Source organism: Pimephales promelas, chromosome 23 (genome assembly GCF_988280905.1).
Source record: "Pimephales promelas chromosome 23, fPimPro1.hap1.1, whole genome shotgun sequence".
NCBI lineage: Eukaryota > Metazoa > Chordata > Actinopteri > Cypriniformes > Leuciscidae > Pimephales > Pimephales promelas.
The window spans coordinates 15,594,948-15,615,915 of NC_142791.1; the positions used below are offsets into that span (position 1 = coordinate 15,594,948).

The 20,968-nt window shown below is 38.3% G+C and overlaps 1 protein-coding gene and 1 long non-coding RNA gene across 2 annotated transcripts in view; one reads left to right on the plus strand and one right to left on the minus strand.

The window, feature by feature from the left end:
• The window catches only part of cntfr (ciliary neurotrophic factor receptor), a 196,000-nt gene that overhangs the window by 94,023 nt on the left and 81,009 nt on the right, over positions 1-20,968 (plus strand). The window contains exon 3 of the mRNA XM_039678155.2: positions 9,108-9,341. Coding sequence (XP_039534089.2) covers positions 9,108-9,341 — 234 coding nt within the window. The remainder of the gene's footprint in view (positions 1-9,107; positions 9,342-20,968) is intronic.
• On the minus strand, positions 8,183-9,162 carry LOC148969428 (uncharacterized). The gene is made up of 2 exons (XR_016149414.1): positions 9,084-9,162; positions 8,183-8,446 (listed from the first exon to the last, which is right to left on the minus strand). It is a non-coding gene; the product is annotated as an uncharacterized LOC148969428 (long non-coding RNA).

Consider the following 20,968-nt stretch of genomic DNA (forward strand, 5'->3'; position numbering starts at 1 on the left):
GCTGACCAGTCATCTGTCAACCATATAGTTGATTAATGTGTTAAACTGTTTAATTTTATGTTCATATAAGTGATGAATTCTGAGATGTAGATTCTCAGAAAGGGTTTTAGAAGAGGTAAGAAAGATGTTTTGTTATATGTAATTTGCAGTGGATTCAGACATTTTTGTTTTTATATTATTAATATGTGGTTTCCAGTATAATCAATCAGTGTCTTTTCTACTTTGAATTACACCCAGGGCGAGACCCCCTTCGAGCGCCCAAAACTTTTACAACAAAGCAGTACTTTTTTCACAAATTCACCTCTTTCAACAAACAAATCTGTGAACAATGCTCTCATCATTATGCATAATCCATTTTTTTGAGGACTATGGCAGCGCAATAAAAGATTTTGGTTATATTGCCCTCAGTCCAGATGCATCTGATTGGTGCTTAATAAATGTAACCCTAAATCAGCCAAATTGTAGAGGTTGTCCTTGAGATCGACATATGAAGTAGTGGTTTACACAACCTAGTCACTAATCGACTTTGAAAAAATATTTGTTTTTTTCTTCCCTGGTGTTACCTTATTCCCTTTTATGGGAAATACACCTGGATGTTTACACAGGGATTTTTCTAATAAGAAAAATATATATATATATATGTATATTTATCTTTCTTTCCAAGACATGCCTGACATGATAAATGATCTAAGTGCTACTTTGGCTGGCACTCTGGCATCCTCTCAGAAATGCTTTGTGATCCCTTCAGCGTAGCAAGGTTTTTGAATCAGAGTACATACTTTGCAGTCATCAAATTCCAGTTGCAAGAATTTCCCCTTCTGACATTAACGCATCAGCATCTAAAAAAGACCCCAATGCGTCAGGATTGATTGGGGAAATGATAACAACGGCTGAGCAAATGGAGACAAATTACGGCAAGCGTTGTTGGTGCTCTGAGTGCCTGTCAAAACAGACGTAAAAAACGAGCGGCAGGATTCTTTCTGACCCTCGTTCCTTCCCTCTCCCTCCTACTGCCACCCTGCGTGGAGAATGGGAACGGAGAAGGAGCGGTTGTTGGTTTTAGGCCTCAGTGTACTTCCTGTAAACTATGGGAGTGCTTTGTAATGACATCCAGGTATGTTTGCTCTTCATTTTGCACGGCTCATCAGTGATCAGCGCTGGAGGACATGTGTGCCGGTGGAGATGGAGTAAGAGAGGAAGGCGTACAGCAGATTTCAATCCTTCCTGATGAAGAGGATAGGGGGCCGCAGACACAGGCCTGCCACGGGATGTTTACATTCCAGCGGCAAGGCCACGCAATTCCCTCATTCAAAGCAGAGCCGAGGTAGAGCGGCGGAATAAATGTGCAAGTAATCTGGGTATAAAGGAGTGTTTTCTCCAAGGGCCTGGGGCCAATGCAGGAGATTCATCTACTTTATTCTGAGAATGAATTAGATATTAGAAAATAATTGCAGAGTCACCAGACTGCAAAGTGCTCTTGAAACTTGCTTTTACAATCTGTTTATTTCTCCCACGATATATATTTTAAAGTCCACATCAGTCTGTGTTTACACTTATGTATAAGCTAGAGGACTTTATAACATGCCATTGGCACTACATGAATATCCTCAGTGACTTACCTGAAGAACATCATCAGTCGATTGGGAATGCTTTTTGATTTGGCTTGTAGAATATCTTTGCCCAAGGTCTTCCATCAAATATGAATGAAACGTTGGTTGGTGTATGTCTGTTTTTTTTTTACACTGTGATTTTACACTGTGCTTATTGAGTTGGACTGCATCATTTTTGGCAAGCACATCTTGAGAAAATCTTTGTTGCACTGCAATGTTTAGCCTATTTTTTTTCTTTTCTTCCAAGCCATAATCTTCACTGAATTAAATTAGAGTGCCCTGACATGAGACAACTTAAAGCAACAAGAAATGAACCACATTTCTCCAGCTACGTCTGCATCAAGCTGAATTAGTCACACGCTTGGTTTTAGTGACTCGTCAGCGCAAAATCTTATTTGGTCCAAAATCCCAACAAAGATAGCCGTGGAAGTCAGAATTCCCTTCCCTCTTGGAAAAATACAACAGAACATCTCAGACTCAGACTTCCAACTTGGAAAGTGATTAGGAAATTCACAACTCCCCACAGGTACGCGAGTATGACATCATGCAAACATGACAGCACTCACAGGTACACAGTGATCATTCACATTTTGGTACACAGAATGTATTCCTCGGCCAAAATTTTTGCAGTGACAGGCAATGTTTGCATTTATCCTCTGCAATTTGGTTACTGGGGAATCTTACACTTCTTAAGCTAACAATAGCTTTGCTATTTAGTTTCATTAAATACAACCCTTACAATATAATGGCCAATGGAACACCTTTATTGCTGGAAGTACACTCTCAGAAAAAAAGAAAGGTACAAAAGCTGTCACTGTGGCGGTACCTTTTCAAAAGGTAGACTTCTGTACCTAAAGGGTGCATATTGGTACCTTAAGTTACATATTAGCACCTAAAATGTACACATTAGCACCTAAAATGTACATATTAGCAACTAAAATGCACATATTAGTACCAAAAATGTACATATTAGCTCCTAAAATGCACATATTAGCACCTAAAATGTACACATTAGCTCCTAAAATGTACATATTAGTATCTAAAATGCACATACTGTATTAGCACCTAAAATGCACATATTAGCACCTAAAATGCACATAATAGTACCTAAAATGCACATATTAGCACCTAAAATGCACATATTAGCACCTAAATGTCCATATTACCACCTAAAATACATAATAGCCCCTAAAATGCACATATTAGCACTTAAATGTCCATATTGACACCTAAAATACATAATAGCACCTAAAATGTACATATTAACACCTAAACGTCCATATTACCACCTAAAATGGACAAAGGTTTACCTTTTGAAGAGGTACAGCCCCAGTGACAGCTTTTGTACCTTTTTTTCTGAGAGTGTAGGTGAATATAAATATCCCACATCAACTTTGTATGAAACGTAGCATTAAACATTTAGTATGTTCTGATTGGCTGTTGCATAAATACTTTCAGTGAAGACTCGATACTGAAAACACCCGGTTGATTGGGACATGGTGTAAGACTAGACTTACATACTTACTAGACATACTGTAATAGACCCTGCATACTTCGCAATCATGATAATCACAGCATAGCATCAACACCACCATAGTAGCATATGGTCCAATTGCTGCAATCGTCTTATGCTGCCATAGCCATGCTCTCCATAGGCCGTCTTTTAATACTTGCCTGATTTCTGAAATTCCCAACCTTGCACCAAATCAATGACATGATCACAGCATGCACAGCCCCATATATCTACACAGCCTGTCAGCAGCAGCTAGATTTCAGCTCCACATGTGGAATGCTAAGGATGTATGTTACTATGTATTAGCAAATGGGGGAGTGCTATTGCTGTGGAGTACATTTCTGAGATTAGGATCCAGTTCAATCAGGGTTGCCTTTGTGTATTAGGGCTTTGGGTGCGAGTGGGACGGGGTGCTTTAATCTCCTCTGGTGCCGATTTGCATTGGAGCGTTGCCTCATGCTGCTCTCCATCACAAGGGGCTGTTGAGTTGTACATCCTGTTTCATCTCCTCTGGCAGGCTGCGCATGTGTCTGGGGAAACTAAGTGAGACTGAGTTTCTGTCAAAAGTTCCATTGTGCATTGAATTGGGAAAATAATAAGCCATTATTAAAAAAAAAAAAAAAAAAAAAAAAAAAAATCAGAACGATGCAAGGCCCACATCATTACATCCTAGTATCTTTGGTAACACTTTACAATACGGGTGCACTAATGTGCATTAATTCATCCTTAACTAATGCACAGATAATCACGAGTTAATGTATAACTCATGAAGAACTAAACCATTAATTGATGATTACTGCATCAGCAACTAATAAAGAGTCAATATGATTAATAGATTAAGTAATACATGAATTGCTATTAATTCAATGTGTCATTGTGTATTAATTCCTTAACATATTTTCTTAACTAATAGTGTCAATTAATGTGTTAATTACCACAATTAGTCAAAGCTATGCACTTCAACTTCCAGTTGTCTGCTTTAATTAATCATTAGCTAATGATTTGCAAAGGTATCATTATGCTATGACTTTACTTGTTGAGGCACATCATTATTAACTAGTCATTTAGTAATTGTAGTAATTTGCACATGAATTTGCAGTAACAATGAAGTAATTAATTATGTATTAATGCATATTAGTTTACCTGTCATATTATCTGGAAGTTGAAATACAAGGCTTTGGCTCATTCTGGTAATTAACATATTAATTAATACTATTAGTTAAAAAATGAGTTATTATTGAATTAATCCACAATTACATATTTCATTAAAAACAATTCATTTATTAACTAATACATTAAACTTACAGGCTCTTAATTAGTTCCTAATGTGGTAATCATTAATGAATAGCTTAAACAATCATTAGTTACACATTAATTCAGTATTATCTGTACATTAGTTAAGCATGAAGTAATGCTTATTAGTGCAGACGTATTGTAAAGTGTTACCGTATCTTTTTTTCTTCTGACTATTATAAAATAACAATCTCTGGAGATATAGTGATGTTATAGAGATTTTAGAGTTGAAGGATATTGTTATGCATGACACTGAGCAGAATAATATGACCAATGTTAAATACTGTTCTTATAGTTTCACATTCTATCTAAACAGTATATATAGAATAGCATGACCTGAATCTTGACTTGGGACAAAACGTAAATTTGTCTCCCCCTCTTATCAGTGGCCCTGGATGTAATAATGGTTTATAATATTCATTGTGGGCTGTTTATGCTTTGTTCTCAAAAAATCCATCCATTAAAGATCAATTTCTGTATCAATCTGTTTAAAATGCAACTGGTGGGAGTAGAGCAGCAATTTTGCAATGACTTTGAGCATGGCCCCAACAGTGGATCCACCATTGGCTTTGAACATGGTTTGAGCAATAGTTCCATCTCTAAAATCTGACTGGATTATCGTTCATTTTAGTTAGTATACTTAGTATATACCCATTTAGGGGTTTTCGTAGGTCACAAGCTAAAGTGAAACTTGTGTTGGTCTTCGACTAGATATTCTTTGAAGCATGTGGTGCATCACGGGAGGTCTGGGAGGAGAGAGAGAAACAGGAACAGCGCCAGTGGCTAGGAGTAAGCAAGCATCCCCCCCCGACAAGTGTAAGAAAATAAACCAAGTAGCCAAACCCACATTCCCAATGTAGAGCGTCTAAGCCCAGTAGCCAAATGATGAAGCTCTCTGATCCATGTTGTATCAATCTGATACTTTTGTAATCCTATTGACCTTTGCAGACTATGGAGCATTTCATGACCTTTGTTTGTGTGAAAATCCATCTGTGTTACAATATAATATCAGCCAGGGAGGGAAAACTTCCATATGCCACTACTACCCAGCCCACCCGCAGCCTTGAGGCTTGAGTCCGATGAGTCCTTGTAAACTCTGGCAGCTCTGAAAGCATGCCAATGCCATGAAACCAAAGATGGAACGAAATATTCATGATTTGGAGGAATCAAATGTTAAATTTGAAGACTCTGGCAATAAAAGTCATTGACCTTTTTGAAAGCTGGTTTATTTTGGTCAGTGATGGTTCAGGTAAAGTCGGTTGATGTAGATTTGCTGGTTAAGAACCCTCTTGAGAAAACAGCATACCAGCATCCCATACTGGCCACCAGTATCCCAAACTCAACAAATGTTTTTTAATAGGGACCGTCCTGCATTAAAATGTCCTTGTACAAAACAATATTCTGAGATAGTGAGTTATAAATTGTAGTTTCCAATGTCTTGGTGAGAGTTTGAGAACAAAGAACACTCATTAACACAGACAGCTTCTGTTTGCCCAGGCAATTAACTGCTTTGTGCTTTTGCCGCATATTTCCGAAAGACAGCTGTTCCTCATCTAGCCAGGAGTTCTAGTTGTCCGTCCGGTCCTTGGCCAGTCTAGAATTCCCTCCACAAGCAACACTGCATATGTCCTGCTCATAAACCTTTAGCACTTCCATGTGGGTGTAAAGTCCCTCTCCTCTCATCTCTACATGACGCCTCCGCTAACCTCTGCAGCCAGTTTACATCTACATTATTAAGTGTCAGTTTGACAACTGCTTTAAACTCCAGCCATATTTTCCCCTTCCATTCTATTGCTATTGGGACCTTCAAACTCTTTACCCTTGAAACTGCTCGTTCACTTGCATGTATTGGAATTTGGGTTGTGTGGTTTGTTTGGAGCTTTTGACATGTTGAGCCATGATGTTTTTGTGGGTAGTGAAAGTTTAAGGGCAACTCGTGGAATCAAACTTGATGCTTTTTGGCACAAATTTGCTGTTCTAAACATAAAATCAGGTTATGGTGTTGCATTGGATTGCCAATTCTATGCCTCCATGTGGCAAAATGAAGCAAACCTAAGACCTGATAAGGCTGTAAAAGAACTATCTGCTAATTGCATAATGGGAATTAGGCATTCTGAGCTATCAAAAGGTAGCAGATATGAGGAACTGTTCTTGGGCTTTGTTGTGTCGTGCCAATATGCCACCGTTCACTCGCCCTCTCCCTGCCTTCCCGTAGCTTCAGCTGATAAGCAGGTAGGAAACAAGAAATGGATTTATTTGATGCTCCGTAATAGCACGGTCTGGAAAAAGTGGGCAGACAAGTGAGAGGCAACCCCTTAATGAGAATCCTCAAAGGGAACAAGGCAGAGGGCAAAGCAATGACTCCCATACTAAAGATATTTAGAGAGGAGATATTTCACAAGCTTGCACAATGTCTTCTGAGGGTTTCTCCAAAAAAAAACAAAGCTATAAAATTACCTTTTGAGAATTTCATCCTGAATTCAGGCATTTATCCTCCTTGCAATTTTTCTTTCTTTTTTTTTTTGATATCTAACATGTTTGAGAAAGATAATCATGTTTGTTCAATGGACACAATTAAACCTGTTCAAAGAAATTATAGTGTATGAGGGGAGTTGTATTGAATATAAAACATTATGAATGCAATGCAATACATTGCATTTTAAATTAAAAGTAAAGAGAATATAATTACCCCTTTTTTAAAGTTTAAAAAAAAAAAATCTATAGAATGGTAATCAGGATGATGAAATCAGCAGACATTCAAGTTAGTTCACAGTACAAGGTGACCGGAGATTTTTCTTTGATCTAAGACTGACGAAAGTGATGCCTAACTTATTAAAAACGTTATCCTACTCCCATTCTGTCATTTTAAAATGATAGATCACATTATAAAGTGTCCTGTTTGGATTTAAAAGTCTGTTTTTTCAAGTTTTTGGTTGCTTTGGCAGACATTAAATTAACTTATCTGCAGGGAGAGTGCCTGTAGCAACACTGGTGCTTTCAAAGATATTAATATAATATTTTTGTACAATGTTGTCATTGCTTATAAGCTTATAAGTTATTATATGTAAAGATAGAAACATGTTTTCTCTGAGCAGGACATTTGCAGTCAAATTTGTGACCGTGTGTCACGCTATCTACTGAACTAATCCTAAAGGGCACGTCTGTCTTATAACAAACAGTCACCGCTGTCACCGTCCTCCTTTCTTGAACGCAACAGCCTTTCTCTTTCCATTCTACTCAACACTGCTGCACAGGCTTTGACATCAGAGTAAATGTAAAATTCATAGATTTGGTTTGCTCAGAGCGTGTGGATTAAGCTACAGGGGTAGTTAGTCAGGTCAGTGGAAGAAAGAGAGATTGCTTTTTCCGACCCCTGTGCATTGTCGGAGTCACGACGCCGTAATGAAAGTCAAAGAGAAGCAGTGATGTTTTCACCGAGTTTTGTTTGTTTGACTGTTTGTGTATTCTGAACCATCTTTTTTTCTTATGTTTCTTTTATTGTTGCACTGTCGCATGACGGCGGACATCTATAGGGCATTACTCGTGGTTGCGACATGAAGAAATCTATTTTCTTTTGATGCCAAAGCCCATAACAACATGCCTTAGGGTGTGAAAAAGATTCTGTCGAAAAATAACCACAACTTCCTTTTCTTGTGAAAAACATGGTAATGACCGAACTGATTTAAAGTAGAAACATAAACAGACCTGCTATTTTCTCATCTCAGGCAAACCAAAAAACAATTGTGTTTGATATTCTTAGCAATAATACAATAATTCATAGATTTATTTACTTTTTCACACATAATCTCATATAATCCAATGTGACAAACATGTCCTGTCTACCAGTGGAAAACACAACGGACAAAGAATGCATCGTTTAGCGCGTGTGTAGATAGAAAAAACAATGAAAATCACCACAATTGGTCTTAAAAGTATATTGCTGGGTTCACATTTAATACTCAAATAGATATTTGCAAAGGTTAAAATGTATTTTGGAGCATGTGTGCGAATAAAAAAGTCTCTGCAGGACCTAAAAAACGGAAAAAAAAAAGAAAAAAAAGTATTGTTACACTTTACTATAAGGTTCACTAGTTAACATTAGTTAATGTATTAACTAACATAAACTAACTATGAGCAATCCATTTGTCCATTTGTATTTGTTAATCTTTGTTAACCTTAGTTAATAAAAATACGGCTGTTTATTGTTAGTTCATGTCAGTTCACATTAACGTCTTAATTATAATTTTTAAGAGGTCTTAAATTTAGGGAAAGGAAAATGGGAATCAAGATATGTCTAAGATTATTAAACTTCAAAAGGCTATGATTTTCTTTCAGTATGACAGTTCAAAGTAAAAATTCAGCACTGTTGCGCATTCTACATTTTAATTATGCCAATGTTTACTTAGATTGTGATATAAGAGTGCATATTTGATCTGTTGTAAGAGTGCATATTTGATCAGTATGAACAGTAAAGCATAGACATTTCAAAATAAGAGTCCTATTAAAAGTCCCCCATTAAGTTCCCCCCCCCCTTATTTTGATTATGCAATGAACCAATGTAAACTGAATATTGATACATTTCCCTTATAATTCTTTAAATGCACTCCTAATTTTTTCAACTTTGGAAAAAAAGTCAATTTAAAGCCATGTGTTGCAATTGTAATGACCTCTTGATGATTCTGTTTCCCCAGGTGCCAGGATCCAGTATGAAAGGATAGGAAGTGATGTCACTATGCAATGCGGCTCGCTGGACAACGACGCTTCTGTAACGTGGAAGGTGAATGGCACGGACGTGAAGGCACGCCGGCGAGAAGAAGGACCGCGGCTCATCCTGATGGAGGTGAACATGAGTAGCAACGGCTTATACAGCTGCTTCCAGAACCCCGACGGCCAGCGCCGCGACCAGATCAATCTCCGTGTAGGACGTAAGTAGCGACTGTTTATCCCAATTTCTTCTTCCTCATATTCACTACATCCTTCCCAGAACTTCCAATAACCCTGGACAGTGTTTACCCCAACACTTCATTTTGTAAACAAGCACTGTGGTCGTTTCCGCCACTTGCTACCTTGTCATCTCATAAAGGCCAATAACCTCTTGTTTGGATCTCTCCACTGTGTATTTGAAGAGTCTAATTATTAACAACAAACGTCATTGTTTGACCCTGACCGCTCCTTGGTTCTCCTCCGGCCCCTGATCCCAAACCTTGTCCTCTCCAGCAAGCAGCTGCTTCTATCTGTGTGGGAGTCACCGGGGTGCAAGGTTTACATCTTATCTATTTGTCGATGGGATTAAATTGTCGTGCTTGATCATTTTTATGAGGATATACAACATGATGTGAGAGAAGATAGTAAGCCTCGTCCAGATGTGCACAATACAACAGGGTCATTTTGTAGGACTTCTGAGCGCCCCCCGAAAACCCGTTTGGACATTCAATTACTCGAAGTTGTATATTACATAGCTGTATATTAAAGGGGTAGTTGATTATGATTTCACTTTTTAAGTTTAGTTAGTGTGTAATGTTGCTGTTTGAGGATAAACAACATCTGCAAAGTTATGATACTCAAAGTTCAAAGCAAAGGGAGATATTTTCTTTTGCAGAAATTGTTTTTTAAGGACTACAACAAACGAGTGGTAGGGACTACAATGAGCTTCTTCATGGGTTAGTGACATCTCTGACTCTAAAATGTACATAAACTCCGCCGCTGGGAGTGTGATTTATAGATTATCATGATAGAATATGCTAATCAATGACTATAAGATAAATTCATCAACTAACCATTCAGAAATGTCTTGTTGGAGTCTAAATTGTCACTTCTTCTTGAGTCTCTCCATCTTTGAACATAAAAAGCTAAAAGTTTTTGAAATGTTCAGTGCTTGTCTGTGAGGTAATCAGGGGTGCGTTTCCCGAAAGCATCGTTAGCCAACTATGGTCGCAAGTTCCGTCGTCATCTGCATAGTTTTACGAGTCGGTGTTTCCCGAAACAATCGTTCCAACGAACATTCGGAAACAGCATCGCAAAGTTGGGTGGTTTGAACGACAGCTCTCATCCTGTGGTTAGAGGCATCGTTTCTATATTGCATGACATTTGGAGGTAATAAATCCTTTTATTGAGCAAATTAAGCAAGCTGACATTCAGTTCAACCGGTGCCATTTATTTAGAATACATACAAATGTAATTTACGTCTTTTAGTTTTTCAAAAGATTTGAAGTAACATGTTTGAAGAGTGCGCATGTGCGAACGTGCATACTATGTAAGAACGAGCCAAATATTGAGTCTGGTAATAAAGCAAAACAACTGAGAACAATTAGAAATAGTACTCAGATGACATATCTGAAATTTATATAAAACAAATCTAGCGTTATTTGGATCTCAAACAGTTTCATTAAAAGTAGTTATTACTCCACCACGTGCGAAACCAATGTGGTTGAACGATACTTTGCGACAGTGGGTTTCGGGAAACAGGCGTGACTAGCTAGTTGATTTTTCCAACGATGCATCGTACTATGGTAGTGAAGCAGCGAACTACGTCGTTGTACAGGAAACGCACCCCTGAGATGCTAACACACACCCTCTCGAAGCTCCGCCTTCTGTGCTGGGAGCGGCAGCTCATTTGCATTTAAAGGAACACACAAAAACAGCACGTTTTTGCTCACCCTCAAAAAGTGACAATTTTAACATGTTACACAAAAATAACAGTGGGGTATTTTGAGCTAAAACTTCACATACATGCTCTGGGGACATCAGATACATATTTTACATCTTTTGAAAATGGCAGTATATATATATCTTTATGTCATTTAAACCTCAAATGTGTTCAGAACATTTAGAACAAAGGTGGGTGCCGTGCTAGACTTTCGTGGTATAATTGATAGATTATTTTATTAAACCCCCAGCTAAATTATTAACTGCTATGCAGTAGCAAATGTTCAAAGCACTGTAATCAATATGATGTGACGAGATGCTACCCGTAACGCCGGCTGACAGCAATTTCATTGACAAATCAAATTAGACGAATGAAAAGGGGGAAAGTGGAGATGAGTAGTCTTATGAGAACATGATGACGAATGTACTTCATCACCCGCCTATGCGCACTTCCACGGCGGCTAAAAATGACTGAAAGGAATGTAAGCGACATCACATGATTAATAAAAAAAGGAATTTAATTTTACATACATTAAAAATGCAACATTTCATTGAGCATGATTGCGTTTTTTTTTTTACTTGCCAAAGGCTATGGCAAGTTTTTACTTTATTTTCAGTTATACGTCGGTAGATGAGGTTATGGGACCCTAAACCTAACCTGTCACCTAACTGACGTTAAAGGTAAAGCGTCAGTTGTATGACGGCCCGGGATCGCCATCTACCGACGTTTAAGGGGGCCCTAAAAAGGCGGATATTGACGTATGGTCAAAATACGTCCCAAAACGTCAGTTATATGACTTTTTGGGATGAGACTGTGTTAATTTAAGACATTAATCACACATGTGTCTGCTGTTTACTTCTGGTACCGTGCTAACATCTGTTCCAGGTGATCTAAAAACAAGTGTAGCTGGAACAGATTGTCATTAACATCTTAAATATGTCTCATGTGATCAGATCTCATAACCACATACTCCACCTACTACGTCAGTGTGTTACTGCATTGTTGATAAAGCAAAAACTGTTAAAAAAAAGTCAGCACATTCTGACACACCACATTTAAACAAGCAAAGGTGTAAACAATATGTCATTGTGTGGCTTTGGTCCGCAAAAAAAAAAAAAAAAAGATTGTGAGCTTATGTCTGGTGGGCTAGTGGCTGTGTGGTCGCACTTCCTCTCTCACAGCGGCTGGGTCATGGGCAAGACGGCTCAGCTAACAAGATGCGTTCTGCAGCTAAGTGTCTGAATGAGAATGGCATGGTCCCAATCCCACAGACAGGGAGAGGCTTCCTCCGCAAGTACGTCAAACACTCTGCCTATCTGTGACAGGAACGCTTGCCAGGAATTAGAGGGGAAGAATTGGGTCTAGCCATTTACAAGGATTCCTTCAGCTCCTCTAAGCAGTCTTTAGTGGTCTGTCATAACCAAAACAGTTTGTAGGTCAACTTTCACTGAGAAACCATGATTTCCTTGATAATTTTGCTGGTTTTGTTTGTCCCCACGGATGGTTCAAGATAGCTACCGCCTCTCTTTCTTCACCATTGTTCTTGGGATCCCTGCCTACAGTTAACCCTTTCACACGTTCGATCACACCGGTGTCAGTCCCTGGAGTGTACGATCACACCGGTGTGATTAGAACGGTCAGTGCATCACGTCAATAACTGCTAAATTCAAACTTGCTCTCGCGCGTTGGCTGGCGCTAAGCCAGAGACGAATGCACTCAGTGCTGTCATATATCACAACTATTGAGTGTTTTCAACCACATAATGTTTATTTTAGGTTTCAGACATTTAAATACACATAAGTACTAGCAAAACAATGATTTTGAGTTTGTAAAATACTCACTGTCTATGGAAGCGGCAATAATAATCCTTTCAATTATAATAAGACGACACATTTTAGTCATATCAGAGATACCCATTGTTTAAGTAGCTTTACATTTGACCCTATTCTTCCCCCAGTTCATCGGCTACTTACTTTCATTTATTTTGTGAGAAGTGGATGAATTGACGTGTTGTAAATCCAACACGTCAGATTCTCTGAACTGTAAAACAAACTAAAATGGCGCCGCCCATTGTGCATACAGCTCAACAAACGCGGTCGTTATAAAGATGTTTAAACAACAAAACCCATCCACTTGCACATATTTGACAATCGGAATATCACTGTTTCATGCTATAATGAATACATTTGTGAATATTTTTAATAAGAGGAAAAATGACATGAAAGCAGATCATCATTCTTTCAGCGCTGTGTTGCGGTTGTGCTGTGTCATGTGACAAGCAATAAAGCGTCACCATGGAAACATTAAAGAGGCAAGTTCTAAATAATGGTCGCCTTGAAAAACTCACGCTGGGGGGTCAGTTAGAATATTTTAAATTTATATGTGAAAGGGTTAAATCCCCATTGTTACAATGTTTATTAAATAGTAATATATTCGTATTTTCTGTACATTCGTATTTCCGCTTTCAGTGTGGGCCATAGCTGGAAACAAGAAATTATAAAACAAATGAAAGACAAGGAGTGAAATCAGTAAACATCACAAACTTGATGCAAATCTATATCGTCCACACAAGCACCATGGCTCAATGTCTCAAATGCATTAACGTCGTTTATTATCCACGACTTTGAATAGTCTTTGTGGGCCATCTCTTCTTACCCACTAGTACCAGATCCAACACAAGTCACATTGAAAAGGAAATAGCGACATTTCTTTTTGTTTGGTATGCACCAAAATGAAAATTCTGGTTAGAAACCGAAACATCAGGATACACTTGGCCGAAAAACCAAAAACAAAAATAAATAAATGTATTATTAATCAAGTACTTAATTTAACGTATTTAATAATAAACACTCAAATAGCTGAAACTGAGTTAAATTGTGTTAAATTGCACATAAGGCCATTTTTTATATCATGTATAACAAATAAACAATTAAATGACAATACACTGTAATAACTTGTTTTCATGACCTCACTGACAGGTTAAGTAAAAATATAATGAATAGGGGACTCAGTGCTTATATTTAGCAAAATAGCTCTTCTCCATGTATATTTATGAAAAATGTTATGAAAATGATCAAAAATGCTGATGCTTACTGGCAAAGAGCACCAAAACTGCTGACCGTTTCAGAAAATGTAGTACAAGAATCTTCAAGAATTCAAGTACCTTTAACAAGATCCACAGCATTTCTTAAATGTGACCAATTTTTTTAGATGTATTTTACATGATGTGCTAGACTGTAAATTGTGTAATGACTGAGTATATGAAACCTCATGATTTTGGAATAAATAATGAGCTCATCTATCATACTTTCATAAAGCTGTCCTGAAACACTCAGTATGATTAATACAGTCCTCTGTAGCATTATTGGTTGGCAGGAAATATGATGCATAAGCATAGCAAAGTTTGCTAGTTATACTAAACTTTTGCGAGCGTAGTTTGCTACTTAAATTTGGTCTTTCATTTGCTCATGAAAGTTGTCTAACCCAAATGTTTCACAATCACCAAATGTATCCATTAATTGAAATCACTGGCAGGTCAAATCCAACAGTTTGCCATAGCACAAAAAAAAAACTAACCCAGAAATTTTCTATTAAGAAATTAAAAAAAAAAAAAAAAACTGTTGGCCAACACCGAAAGTAATGCCAGCCTGATGAGCATTTTCACAGCGCAATCTCATCCCAAGACTGGAAACATTTATATAACTGATAAAGCGTCAGTTCTATGACGGCCCGGGATCGTCATGTAACCGACGTTTAAGGGTACCCTAAAAAGGCGGATGTTGACATATGGTCAAAAGACGTCCCAAGACGTCAGTTATATGACTTCTTGGGATGAGACTGTGTTATAAAAACATATTCACCAGTAAGTTACCTCTTGTGAAGTTGAAAACTTGCACCATGCTTTTCCCTGCTGTTGATTTTCTGTTGCTTGTGTTCCGTCTCCATTTAGCTGTAAGAAACAAGAGAAAGCCATTAAAGTGGCATGTTTTGTCTGCCCTGGAAAAAAAAAGCTGCTTTCCTGCAGGATAAAGTGCTGGGTCTACAGTAAGCAACGCTGAGGGTTCAGGCAGGACCACAAAGTATGCAAGGGTAAGCGCGCTGTGCCGTTGTCAGAGACAGCATGCTCGTGTTGGGCTGCTTTGCGGTGGTTGTCAGGGAGGAGGTTGGAGAGAAGACACATGTCGAGGTCATCGCTTCTTTGCTTAAATGCTCACGATGCCGTAACTATTAAACTTTTATTATCTTACTGCAAGCAGAGACAAACAAAAGCATTAAACTAGATTCCAGTGCTTGTGTGGCGTGAAACCTGGGGAAGATAACAATGGATCATCAAAAAGTGAAAAATAAGAAGTTATTTTCTGGTATTTCAAAGATATTTTATGTTCATTCGCCCTTGTGTCATTCCAAACTTGTCTTTCTTCCATGAAACACAAACGGCGATATTTTGAAGAACATCTGATTTGATATTTCCATACAACGAAAGTATATTGTGTCTCTGAACTGAAAGCCAAAAAAACACAATTAAGGCCCATTCATGTTAAAGACAATGACTGTAATAACCACAATTATAAACTTTGATTAATTATTGAAATGTCCACACACACAGCTATAATGAAATCCCGTACAACGACGTACTTCACTGCTTCACTACCATAGTACGATGCATCGTTGGAGAAATCAAATAGTTAATCACAACTGTTTCCCGAAACCCATTGTCGCAAAGTATCGTTCAACCACGTTGGTTTCGCAAAACTACTTTTAATGAAACTATTCGAGATCCAATTAACGCTAGAGTGTTATATCCAAATGTCCAAATGTCATGCAATATAGAAACGATGTCTCTAACCAGGTCGAGAGCTGTCGTTCAATCCACCCAACTTTGTGATGCTGTTTGCGAATGTTCGTTGGAACGATGGTTTCGGGAAACACAGACTCGTTGAACTATGCTGATAACGACGGAACTTGCGACCATAGTTGGCTAACGATGCTTTCGGGAAACGCACACCAAAACGAAGTTTTTCCAGCTGAGGAACGATAAAAACTATGACAGCCAATCAGAATCCACACGACTTTAAAGAACGTGAGAATTTAAAGTGGCAGACGACAAAACTTGAAATGAACAATGTTATTGTACATTGATGTGGATGATAATATAATTACCACTATATTTAACTTTTGTGGTTCTTACATGGTTCTTATATTCTTACGATAGAATTGCATGAAAACGCAGTATTTTAATATTGTATAGAGCACATTGCGCAACTATTTCACTTTAAAAAAGTGAAAATTCAATGCCTTGCAAACCTTATATCTTCCAAATCATCAAAGTGGATCCCTACCCAGTTTGAATTTCTCACATGCTTACATGTTTGTGCTCTACTAAAATTTTGACTATTAGGCAGATTCTGTGTCATTAGCAAAACATGAAAAATTACTTTCCTTTCCCCCCTAAGGGACAGGAAAAGAAAATTGCTTTCAACTACACACCCCCATTAAAAAGTCTGAATTTCCATGTTCTGATCATTGCTTTGGCCAAAACATTTTTTATTTTTGGTCAATTTCTTTAAGAGATGGCCCCAGTTCTTGTTTGTATTTTGTTAAGGCTGAACTCCTTTTCCCTGCCAGCTTCATTGTATATGATTGATATTTTGTTTATCATTGGAACCTCTGGGATTGTGGAGAGCTGGTAAGCCAAATGTAGAATACAGTAATTACATCAGAGTGGGAGAGAAAAGCTCTGCGAGATAAACCTAGAAGAACTAGAAGAGGCAAAAATTTGCTTCTATTTTTAATTCCTAGAACTTCCTTAATAAAAAGAAAAACAACCTATTTTGAAAATAAGTTGTGTAAATTGCGCATCAATGTGACAGAAAACTTAGTAACTTTATTTTGATGGTCCCTTCTGAACTTGCTGTTGACTATAGGTAACTTTGCAACATGTCAACTAACTCTGATTAGAGTATTAGTAGACTGTCTGCTTAATATCTCATAACTCTTTATTTTGACGTTCCTCTACAGACATTATTCTTACTATAAGGCCGTGTGTCCACCAACGTGCTTTTTCACGCACCTGGCATGTGTTTTCAATTGTTTTTAATGGGAGCGCCACGTTTTTTATACGCCATGAGCGTAACGAGGCGCTGAGCGTTTTTTCACACTTGAAGTGCCGAGCGACCAGCGTTTTTTACTGTTCGCCGAGAGTTGAAAAATGTTCAACTTTGGATAAAACGCAGCGTTAATCACTGTCACTTCTTACCCAGCCGTCCAATCACAGTGGAGGAGGGACGGGACTAAACCACATTGACCAACTGTCACAACATTCTTTCTGTACAACAACATCAACCAGCAGAGCTAACCGAACAAAATGGGTGAAAAATACATTTTTGGTATGAAACAAATTATCTGCGAAATCAGTTAAGTAAACTGTGGTGTGGATATTCTGTATAATAGCAACGACACGTCTCAATGGAAAAAACGTTGCGCCGCCAAAATGCCCTCAAGCGCTCAAAGCAGAGCGTCTGGCGTTTTCAGCTGTCTAAAAACACTTTGGTGGATACACGGCCTAAGTAACTTTGCAACTATGTCTACTTATTCTAACTTTAACCCGACCAATCTACTAATACTCTACTAATACTGTAATGAGAGTTATGCCTGGTTCAGATTACATGATTTTAGCCCGATTTTGCCATGATCCGTTTGACGAAGGGTGTCGTGGGGATTCGTAAAAGACAACGGGCGTCGGGACGCAAGATTCGATCGTATCATCTCGTATAGTGTGTCATAGTGGGCGACAACCTACGTCACGCCTGCGACGCTTCACGACATCACGACAAAAAGACTAGCATGTTTAATTTTTTTAACGGTCGTCCACGACGGTTCCGTCACATGTATGAGGTTGACCAATAGGAGCACAAGCTTTTCCGTATACAACTTTCAAAAAAGACAAAACGAAAGAGAGACGATGGTGCTAATGTTAAAACTAGAAGTAAAAATATATAAGAAAACAATATTTTACCTCAAGTTCGCTTTGGAGGATTGACAGCCCATAATGTCCTCTTCGAGCAGGGTTCTCAAGGGTTCACACACAATTCAACCAGATCACACACTCACACGCCACACCGTGTATTTCTCACGCTGAAAAGGCAATGCCGAGCAATCCAGGAACTCACTCGCTACGAGTTTCGCCTTCTTGATGACATCACGCGCACAGTTAAACACAGCATGCGATGAGTGGTCAGGAAGTAACGTGTAGTCTGATATCTGTCTTGTCCACGACACGACAAGATTTTAGGAGCCAAAATCGCGTAATCTGACACACTGACTATCGTAACAGACAAAAAAATCGTGTAATCTGAACCAGGCATTAGTCGACATGCAGGTGCAATGTTACTTGTAGTCAACATAATGTGTTAATGTCAGGATACCACAAGCTCCATTCACTCTTTCCACTCATTTACTCACTCCTCCCACTCGTTCAATCACTATCACCTGCACCTCATCATTCCAAAACCCTTTATATTCAGCTCCCCTTCACATACTCATTGTCCGGTCTTGTCTATACATGACACAAAGACTCACCTCCAACTCACCAGCTTTCCTGTGAGCCACTGGACTACATTCATCACCTTGTCATCATATGCCTCCCTCAGTCTTCAGCCATCCATCTGCAACCCATCCTTGTGACTCTGCATCTGAAACAGAGACTCTAATTAACCTTCAGTTAAAGGATTAGTTCACTTTTGAAAAAACTTTTGCTGATAATTTACTCACCCCCATGTCATCCAAGATGTCCATGTCTTTCTTTCCTGAGTCGAAAAGAAATTTAGGTTTTTGATGAAAACATTCCAGGATTTTTCTCCATATAATGGACTTCAATGGGAACCGGATGGTTCAAGGTCCAAAAGACAGTTTATAACTGTTTCAGATGCAGCTTCAAATGTCTTTAAACGATATCAGACGATGAATAAGGGTCTTATCATGCGAAACGATCGGTTATTTCAAAACTTATTCCAAAAATGTAACTTTTCTAAGGACAAATGCTAGCCTTGCTCTATTCTGTGAGGCGCGTTTGCAACGTCACGTATTACGTAATTACGTTCAAAAGGTCACGGGCGACGTAGCCGAAAGTACAGAGTCAGTGTTTACAAGTTGAACGCATAGGTTGAACGTGCAAACTAGCTCAAACACCGTTTACAAAAAAAGGAATTAAAAGGAAAAACAACGATTTTGATTCTGTACTTCCGGCTACGTCGCCCGTGACCTTTTGAACGTAATTACGTATTACGTGACGTTACAAACGCGCCTCAGAGAATATAGCAAGGCTAGCATTTGTCCTTAGAAAAGTTACATTTTTGGAATAAGTTTTGAAATAACCGATCGTTTCGCATGATAAGACCCTTATTCATCGTCTGATATCGTTTAAAGACATTTGAAGCTGCATCTGAAACTGTTATTAACACTATCTTTTGGACCTTGAACCATCCGGTTCCCATTGAAGTCCAGTATGGAGAAAAATTCTGGAATGTTTTCATCAAAAACCTAAATTTCTTTTCGACTGAGGAAAGAAAGACATGGACATCTTGGATGACATGGGGGTGAGTACATTATCAGCAAAAGTTGTTTTTCCAAAAGTGAACTAATCCTTTAAGTTCTCATCTGCTTATCAACTGATTGAGTACTCACCATATCTCCGTCTGCATCTGCAAACCTGTAAATAATCTTTGTTACACTTACCACCTCACTGACTCCTGTTCCATCCGTGACAGTTAATATAAAGGACCATCAAGATAAACTGAAACCGAAAACAAATATCATAACAGTTTGAGTTGAAAAATCAAAATATATATGAATCTAAACCATTAAAGTTTCTGGATACATGGAGGGATACATGGAGCACATTTCATGATCAGAATTGCTGCTGAAATTGTCCATGCTGATCAATTATCCATGGCTTTACTTTAGTGCAGAAGTGAGAGGAAAAAGGAGAATTATAGAGATGTGACGTGCTGAAGTTCTCTGCAGCAGATTTATGCCGTTTAGCAGCTTTTCTCATCCTTTGGGAGGAAGGATTGCTGAACTTTAGCTGTAATTTACAAGCTTCTTTCTCCAGGATTTCCTCTCTAATCAAATTTCCCCCATTCTTTCCATACTGTCTGCATGTTCTCAAGAGAAAGACAGATGCAGGGAGAAAAAGGAATAAGAAAGAGAACATATTGCTAAATACTTACCCGTTCCAGACCATCTGTATATTTTAGCAAAGCTCTTCCATGCTATTCAGCGGGAATATGGTTACTGTCAAACATATTTTCAAACCTAAGATGGATGTGGGTCTGAAAAGCAAGAAAATCAATAAGTAATTTACATTTTTTTTGTGGTTCATTTCCTCAGTCATAACCTTATTCCCTAGTAACATAGCGTTGTTATTTATAGCCGAAGTAGACAATGTCAATACAGGCCGTGGCATCTGAAGATTTCTGGATCCCTTTGAATTCAGAATCTATGTTTTTAATCAGAGTTGTGATTGTACAGGGGAATTGTGGTAGTGAGGAAATTAATAGAATAATGCATTGTTGAAGATGTAGCAGAAAAGCTAGTGTAAAAATGAGACGAAAAGAAATGGACAACCATCTGCAAAACCTCCACCAAAAGCATCTGCATCCACTCAGACCATCAGAATGTTTTCAGGACAGGCTCGAAAAACAGTAGCTGAGCTTTAAACATTACATAACACACCCGTGTGCCACCAAGATGAACCATGTCAGATTAGCAACTGCTTTAAGAGGGTCTGCACATTCTTAACAGAGAAACATCGGCTCCAATGGACTTATGCCCTCTTTTTTCTTCAAACAAACAACAAGAACTCAGCCCCTCATAACCCACGCATAAGTACTCAGGCTAGAAAAGAAA